Raw genomic sequence first — 9195 nt, forward strand, 5'->3', positions numbered from 1 at the left:
TGTTCTGGTGCACTCTGTAGAATTGTACCATTTCAATTATATTGCTTCCCCTTGCCTCTTCTGTGATAATGCATCACTTGATATTTTTTTCTGTCATGTCTGCCCATTCTGCTAGCCGCCACCTTGAGTATCTGAAAGACACTTCGATAGTCAGCTGTAGGTGAAGACGAGCAGCAGTTTTATTTATTAAGAGTGTGCACTTGGGGGCAGCACGGTGGCGCAGTGGTAGCACTGCAGTCTCACGGCACTGAGGTCTCAAAGTTCGATATCGGCTCTGGGTCACTGTCCATGTGGAGTTTGCACATTCTCCCCGTGTTTGCGTGGGTTTCGCCCCCACAACCCAAAAATGTGCAAGGTAGGTGGATTGAACATGCTAAATTGCCCCTTAATTGAAAAAAATGAATTGGGTACTCTAAATTTATAATTTAAAAAGTGTGCACATGGAAGAAAATGCTGTTTCAGAATGCTCTGTAAGGAGATTGAAGTTCACAGCTTCTGTGGATTATTCATGCCACCTTGGGAATACCTGATCATTAACTCCATGTCCTTATCTTGTAGATTTCGTTTGTACGTTTACACCACAAACATGAAATGACCTGTCCATTACATCTGCAATTAGTCATCTAGACTCGAAACGTTAGCTCCCTTCTCGCTCCACAGATGCTGTCAGATGTTGCTGCGATTGTCCAGTATTTTCTGTTTTTGTGCCATAGTATCCATATTTAATTGATTATTTTGCAGTTGTAAATGTAATATAGTCCTCATTACAAAGTTGATTGCTGATAATTTTTTTAAATTTTGATTTTTTTTTTGTCCTTTTTCTTTCCTGCATTCCAACCATCCCAAGTTGGAGAAGAAAAAGCAAGAAAACAAAATGAGACGTGATCAATTGAATGATGAGTACCTTGAACTGCTGGAGAAACAGCGTTTGTACTTTAAAACTGTCAAAGAATTTAAAGAGGTAATTTTGGTGAATAAAAATGGAAATCGCTTATTGTCACAAATAGGGTTTAAATGAAGTTACTGTGAAAAGCCCCTAGTCGCCACATTCCGGCACCTGTTCGGGGAGGCTGGTACAGGAAGTGAACCATGCTGCTGGCCTGCCTTGGTCTGCTTTCAAAGCCAGTGATTTAGCCCGGTGCTAAACCAGCCCCTAATATTCAAAGGAACAAAGGATTATATTATGGAAAAGTAAAATAAATCAGCTTTTGTCAAATTGCAGTAATGCTGTAATGTCTATTTGCATAGTTAATATGATTAGAGGGAATAATTTTGGAAACTACATGTAACCATAAGAATGTCTTAATTATAATGCACTAAAGCTACTGCCCTAGCATTCAACACTTTTTCTTTTTTAAATGTCTCTTTCTAATCTGTTTCTTTGCTTCTATCTTTGTCATTTATTATTTTTGCTTTTGTTTTCATTTGCTACTTCTCACTCTTTATTCAATCTCATTTTGTGTAGCTTTCTCTCTCTGCCCTTTCTTCCACATGCCTCTTTTCCTCTTACTTGAAGTGAGGTGAACTTCGTCACCAAGTGTGGATTGAGTGTTATCTGGTATAGTGGGCTGAGATGGAGAGTAGGCTCCAGCTCTGTGAGCTAGACGCAGCAGAGTGGCTAGAACTTGGGCTGAAACATGGGAAACTAGGACTTGGATGGAATTTGATCGTTTGCCCAGGAGCAAGGGGGTTTGATTCATGGTAATTGGAGAGGCAACGGTGATAGTGTGCTTAGCATGGGCCAATTTGAAATACAAGTTACAATAGTCAGTCAATTTAATGAAATTATCTAAATTTAAATAATCTCCCAATTAATCGAATTGCAATTGAGTAACTGAAACATCACATTGCAGGTGTCTTAAATATAAATAAATAAATAATCTTTATTAACACTGCAATTAAGTTGCTGTGAAAAACCGCTAGTCGCCACATTCCAGCGCCTGTTCGGGTACACCGAGGGAGAATTCCGAATTCTCAGCTGCTGGTATGGGAATTGAACCTGTGCTGATGGCCTTGTTCTGCATCACAAACCAGCTGTCTAGCCCACTAAGCTAAACCAGGCCCTCTAATATATTATCACCGAAGAACAGAAAAGTGACTGAGGTAGAAAACACTGACCATTTATACGTTTTCCAATATTTAAATGGCACCTACTCTCCTTCAGATTCGGGATGGAGAAGTTAGCTTCACTAGTTGACCATTTCCGTCAAACTCAAATGAAATGAAAAATGAAATGAAAATGAAAATCGCTTATTGTCACGAGTAGGCTTCAATGAAGTTACTGTGAAAAGTCCCTAGTCGCCACATTCCGGCGCCTGTCCGGGGAGGCTGGTACGGGAATCGAACCGTGCTGCTGGCCTGCTTGGTCTGCTTTAAAAGCCAGCGATTTAGCTCAGTGATGATCCAATAACTGGAAGGGAAGTAATGTGCAGCCTGAACCAAAACACTCAATTTTGGACTTGGTGAGAGAAAATAAAGTCACAAAACATATGAAGGATTAAAATAATATAACCTTTATTATTGTCACAAGTAGGCTTACATTAACACTGCAATGAGGTTACTGTGAAAATCCCGCAGTTGCCACACTGACGCCTGTTCAGGTACACTGAGGGAGAATTCAGAATATCCAATTCACCCAACAAGCATGTCTTTTGGGACTTGAGAGGAAACCGGAGCACCCGGAGGAAGCCCACGCAGACCCGGGGAGAACTTGCAGACTCCGCACAGACAGTAACCCAAGCGGGAATCGAATACTGGGACTCTGCTGCTGTGAAGCAACAGTGCTAACCACTGGTGACCAAAAGACTTTGTTCAATGATTAGTATGGCACGGGGACGTATTGGGGATGATGGGAAAATAAGTTAAATCTTTTTAACAAGCTGGTCTATGTTATCACTACCACGGTATTCCAATCTGTGTTAAAAGCAAAGCACAATAGTATAACCTTATAGATGATTCTTAGTAATTAGTGTACATCATAGTGGGATCTGACCAAATTCATTTCAGACAATTACATTTTCCAAACTCAGGTTCTATAAATATAAAGCCATGTACTTATAAACAGATGTATTCTTTACAGCACTGAGCCTCTTTTTAACATTTAATTTGCTCTAATCTGCAGGAGTGTCGTAAAAATGAAGTGTTATTGAGATCCAAAGGGGCTTCCTAAATGAATTCACCAGGGATCTAAGTGGACTTGCTGTGTTCCTCCAGTTGACGGCCTCAATTCATTACTTAATCAAATCTAAGGAACAGGAGATGGAACTGAATGCATTTCATAGTTTATTTTTGTTTGTGTAATTTACGCAGATGAGAACTTTGTATATCAATGACACAATAAGATGATCTGAGTAAACCAGTTATTACTGTGCAAAACAATCTGTTGTATAATAAATTGATTGCAAAATATATTTTCTGAATTTAAGAAAATTACAGCATTCTTAACAACTAAAACTGAATTGATATTTGCAGGCAAGGAGTATGTTTGTTATGTGGCAGGGACATGCATTTTTGTTTAAAAGTATTTTACGGCCAAAGTATCAGTGTTCCTTTAATGCTGCAAAGTCTAATTGGGTGATTTAATTCAAAGATTAATTTCTATTGTGGCTCCAGCATTTTCTGTTCTTGGAATTTTTCTGTACACTGTCTTTATTTTGATACAGAATTTGACATTGGGTAACCTGACATTTCTAAAATGTCAAGGATGGGAAATGTGCCCATATATAACGTTTTATCAAGCACAACTTTTTGAGATCATTGGGCACTTTGAACAGAAGTTGTGATCTGGGATTGGTTAGTTATATTTTATCTAACATTCTTGAACTTCTCTCTCATACATATATATATATATATATATAGGTATGGAAGTATCAGGATCTGTGAATTTGCTTGTCCATTTCCTGACTTTGATCATCCGAAACACTGACTCATATATGATGACTTAATGTTGTACCAGCTAATGTCAGTCATAGCTCAGTGTTTCTCAGTCAGAAGATGGTGGGTTTATTTGGAGAGGCAGCCAAAAGTCTATTGACTTTGGGCAAGATTAGAAAATCCTGCCCACGGAACATCCTGCCCTTCCACATATTCTAAGCTTCACTGCAGGACTGACGGAATACTACATTGTCAAAGGTACTTTCACTTGTGTTGTTAAATATAGGCCCCCTCTGCCCTTGTGCACATAAAATATTCAAAAGCGTATTGAAGAGCAGAGAGATTCTGATGTCCTGGCCAAGTTTTACCCCCTCAACCCATATCATAAAAACACAGATTATCTGGTTATTGACATTTGTTTTGGGGGATTTAGTGTGAAAATTGTTTTTTTGTAGTTAGTTTACATTAAACATTAAATATGTTTCAATTGGCTGTGAAGCATTTTGTTACAATGTATAAATGCTAAATCACTCGCTGTCCTTTTTCCCAGACCAGCAATTGTCAAACAACAGAGTAACATTCTTGCCATCAGGCATGCATCAAAATGAACTGTTTGATTCAGTAGTGAACAGTGCATGCCAACTTCCCTACCTAAGCATTGTTCCTAAAATACTTGCCAATTTTAATTTGGTTAATCTGCTATAATAATTGGAAATGCTCTTTGTAGAGAATTATGTGATCATCTGTTGAATTAATATCCCCCTGATCTCTCTCTCTCTTTCCATTTATCTCCGGTTTGATGGTCGTCCAGTACTAAGATCACTTGCCACCAGTACTGCTAACCCTGTTTAGGACCTTTTGATACATTACATTACCCCGATGTCTTATCTGTTGGAATTGAATCTCTCAACTAGCTGATTTATTTTTCTCATGCAAACGTTGTATTTGTGGTCACTTTACCTTTGTTTTAATTACCTCACATGGGATCCTCCAGTGAATTTTACTGTTCAAATCTGTTGCATCGATCTAAACACAAAGAAGGACAGTGAAAATCACAACAGAATTAAGGTAACTGCAGCATTTTGAGGATGATCCTTAAATCTTTGAGCACAGAGAAGAGCATGGGATCACTAGACGCCAACTTTCCCTACTGGGTATTTAGCAATCTCAATCCTTTGCCTGTCGAACAAGATAGTTTTTAAAATATATTTGAAATAAGGTTTTCTTGATATTTGTCCATGTTCTCCAATTTGTTTGTCCTTTTAAACTTGCACATTATATGATAACTAGTTCATAAGCTGGTTCTTAAGAACATCTGTAGATTATTTCTCAGTACCTTGGCACAGTGAGCAAATGACTTGCAGTCTATTAATGAGGTTGCTGATAAGGTTAATCTTAAGTGTGCGGAACTGTAGGAATCCAAAATATTGACCATATAAAGAACCCAATGACAGATTTTGCAACTAGTACATTAAGGAAAGGTTTGATTACTTCATTTTGTTCACTGTATCTGGAGCTGTTTATAAGAAATTCCTTGCATACATTAATGGGTTTCATCTTGTGCTCAAATTCACTGTTGATCAGTGTCCAATATTAGATGTGATTATGTGCAGGTACTGCAAATAATTAGGAAAGTTAATGTTATTTATTGGGAGGAGGATTGAATACGGAGGATGGGAGGTTATGCTTCAGTTGTACAGGGCACATTTGCAGTACATGTTGGTCATATTTAAGAAAAGATGTAAAGAAGTTCAAGAAGGTTTACCAAACTAATACCTGGAATGGGTGTGTTGTCTTGAGAGGGAATGTGGGACAGGCTAGGCCTGTTATCGGCTGGAGTTTAGAAGAGTAAACTTGATTGAAACGTACAAGATCCTGAGTAATCTTGACACAGTGGATGTGGAGAGGCTGTTTCCTCTTGGGCAAATGTAGAACTAGGTGTCACTGTTTAAAAATAATGTGTTGACCATTTAAAACTGAGATGACGTGAATTATTTTCATTCAGAGGGTCATGAATCTTTGGAATTCTTCCTGAAAAGATTGTGGAAGGAGTCTGAATATTTTTAATGCAGTGGTAGATCATGAGTACAGAATGCAGATTTTAGGTTACAATCGCAGCAGTCATGAGATTAAATGGCAGAGCAGACTAGAGGGGCTGAATGGCCTATTCTTCGTTCATACGAATCTGAGATTTGAAAATACCTGCTTAAATAAATTTCTGATTGTGAATTATACTGAACGTCAATTTAAGATTCAGTTTGGCTTGTTCTTGCACATGCTGGAAGCCACACCTATTCATGCACAGGTCCCTGCCTTTGCAGACAGAAGAAATGTGCACACTAAGCTTTCCTTCAGATAAAAAAGGTGTCGAGAACATTAATTGCCTGGTTCATTCGTACAGCAATGCCCTGACTGATCTGAGTCGACCTATCCAGTTTGAATTTGAGCAAGGCTGGGCAGCCAACTCTTCCATGCTGGATTCTCAATGGCAATGCCTCAGTCCACTTGCCAACAAATCAGCCCACTCTCCTGATGCACTGTAAATTGTTGTTTCCTCAGTTACAGTTTGGTAATTTCTTGCAAGCGATCCTGATGAGTGCAAGTTGAAAAGCTTTGATAGCGTGTCTTTTTCAGCAATACAGTACTAAAATTCTGTACTACTAAATAACTAGTTACAACATTCTTCCTGGATGCATGTGACAGCTGACCATTGCGTCTATCAAATCAGCAAACCCATCACTTCTGCCCAGGTTGCCTCAGATCATGAAAATTCAACAATAACTACATGATTAAGGATGCACCAAAGCTTGGGGCAGCCGCCACAGAGGTGCAATGGAAAAAGACCCTTTCAGCCATTGTGCACCAAGGCTGCAAATTGAACAGAAGCCCCTCGGATGCATGACTCTCATTAAATGTATCGCAATTGTACTGAAGTACCTCAGAGTGCAACATGATCTCATGTGAGCAACCTAAAGACCATTGACCATTTCGATATGTCTGTAATGTTTTTCTGATTGTATTGAAGCACCTGAGAGTGTAAAGTGATCTGTAGAAAACCTGAATAATATTGCATCTTCTGCGACAACCATTTTGAAATGTTTGTAATGTTCTTACAGATATTTTATGAATAAAGTATATTTTTGCAATAAAGAAAAGAACATTCACTATTGGCACAAGATTCCAGATACTGATGCTTCAAAGAGCAATTATGCCAAATTTAGAAGTTATACTAAAGGCACAACTAAGGTGGCCTAACCAATTAGTCTAAAGACTCGGTATTTGACTACCCAAAAACATATTGTGCTGTGAGCTGCAACGTAGCAAATTGCCTTATCAGTTTGAACAATATAAAGATGGCCTAAAGATCAATTTTTAAAATGACATCTCAACTGACACATGCGATCAATGACAGGTAAAAGTGACAAAAGGTGATTTGCAATAGTATTACAAGTTGGAAGGAAGATGTTACCAGCTGGCTTAAAAAGGGGCCCAAAGGAAATCGATGCAAGATCAGCTCTGATTAAACTTAACGTTTGGATCCTAATAAGTAGAAAATATTCCTTTTGATAATTGTATTTTACAACTATATACAAATCAACAATCTGCATTGAGTGAAAATAATTGGCTGTCATCAACAAAGATTGTTAAGTTATCTTAATATTGAGCTTAATGTTACATAGATTCGTTCCAAGAGGGATTGCAGGCAGATTTGTTTCATAAAGGTAATCAAAATAAGTAAATCCGAAAAAAAATCAAAAATAAATAGTATTCTGAAACATGTTGTGGTGTAGTCCGACAGCAAAGTTAATTTTTGCTACTAAAATAGCTAATTAATGGAATTTCAGTATTATGTAACCTTCAGGTACAACAAAAATCAACAAAATAAGCATCAAGTACAATTGTGTCTCAATTGTATTTATGAAAATTAAAGTTTGTTCCAACAAAACATTTAACATTTATGAAGGGGAAGGGAGATTATGCACTCATTATTTTTGTTCTACTTTTGTTATAAGTAGTTCTGATCAAAGGATAGCAAAATATGGTGGTACTTTGGTAGTGTTTTTGGTTTCTGATGTCGGACTAAACAAAGAACATCTTTGTCAGGAGACTCAATTTCCTTTCTGTCATTGTTGCATTGACCACCTGAGCCACGTTTTTATCTGTGTAGAATGCATTAAATGAAAAGCACTCCTATGCACACAAGTTATTTTATAACATGCTAGTTGATTGTCTATGGTGAATGGGTGTTATGTCCAACAATATTATCAGAGTCAGTGCACTTATCTGAAGTGAGGGGTGGATGTAGAACCAATGAGTAAGGGATCTACACTGCCTGTACTGAGATGGGGTCTTGTGCTTTGGAGTGCACAATAATAGTGTTCCAGTGTTCTGGGCGAGTGATGGAGGAAGGTTTGTGAGAAGTCTGAGAATCACAGTAAGAAGTCTGGGGACATTCTTGGAGCAATTAAGTAGTCCTTTTTTGTCCGCCTACACCACAACGTGTTTTAGAATACTATTTATTTTTGATACTATTTACGTTCCCCAACCAGAAGCCATGACTCAATCGCAAGATTGACTCCCTACTGAAGGACAGGTCTGACGCGTTCAAGTCAGGCGATCCTGACCTATACAAGAAATCCTCTGGCAAAGCCATCCGAGATACCAAGAGAGAATAACAGACCAAGCTAGAGTCCCACCCTAGCTTTGCAGACGCTCGGCAGTTGTGGCAAAGCCTAAACAACATAACGGGTTATAGAGCAAAGCCGAGCAGGATCCCCAGCAGCAGTGCACCCCTCCCCGATGAACTCAATGCATTTTGCTGCTTGGTTTGAGCACGAAACAAATGATCCGCTGTCGAGTGCCCCAGCAGCCCATACCCACCATCACAGCTTCCGAAATCAGATCGGCCTTCCTGAAAGTGAATCCTCGGAAGGCGACGGGTCCATTCGGGATCCCTGGTTGTGCACTAAGAACCTGCGCGGACCGGTTGGCAGATGTGTTCGCGGACATCTTTAACCTGTCCCTACTCCACTCCGAGGTCACCACCTGCTTCAAGAAGAGCACCACCAAGCCGGTCCCAAAGAAGAACCAGGCAAGGTGCCTCAACTACTGTCCGGTGGCCCTGATTTCAGCAGTAAATGCTTTGAGAGGTTGGTCATGAAGCGCACCACCTCCACAGCAGACGCCATCTCCCTGGCTCTACACTCATCCTGAGAGCATCTCAACAACAAGGACTCCTACATCAGACTCCTAATTGTTGATCAGCTCCGCCTTCAACACCATAATCCCAGCCAAGCTCATATCAAAGCTCCAAAAGCTAGG

General features: G+C 39.2%; 1 protein-coding gene across 2 annotated transcripts in view; it reads left to right on the forward strand.

Annotated features, from left to right (window-relative positions):
* ccdc93 (coiled-coil domain containing 93) overlaps positions 1-7028 on the forward strand; it is a 76896-nt gene extending 69868 nt beyond the window's left edge. For both annotated transcript variants that reach the window (XM_038789838.1, XM_038789839.1), the window contains 2 exons: positions 848-961; positions 3122-7028. In XM_038789838.1, coding sequence (XP_038645766.1) covers positions 848-961; positions 3122-3169 — 162 coding nt within the window. In that variant the 3' untranslated portion in view covers positions 3170-7028. The remainder of the gene's footprint in view (positions 1-847; positions 962-3121) is intronic.
* Positions 7029-9195: the final 2167 nt, after the last annotated feature.

Source organism: Scyliorhinus canicula, chromosome 2 (genome assembly GCF_902713615.1).
Source record: "Scyliorhinus canicula chromosome 2, sScyCan1.1, whole genome shotgun sequence".
NCBI classification, from domain to species: domain Eukaryota; kingdom Metazoa; phylum Chordata; class Chondrichthyes; order Carcharhiniformes; family Scyliorhinidae; genus Scyliorhinus; species Scyliorhinus canicula.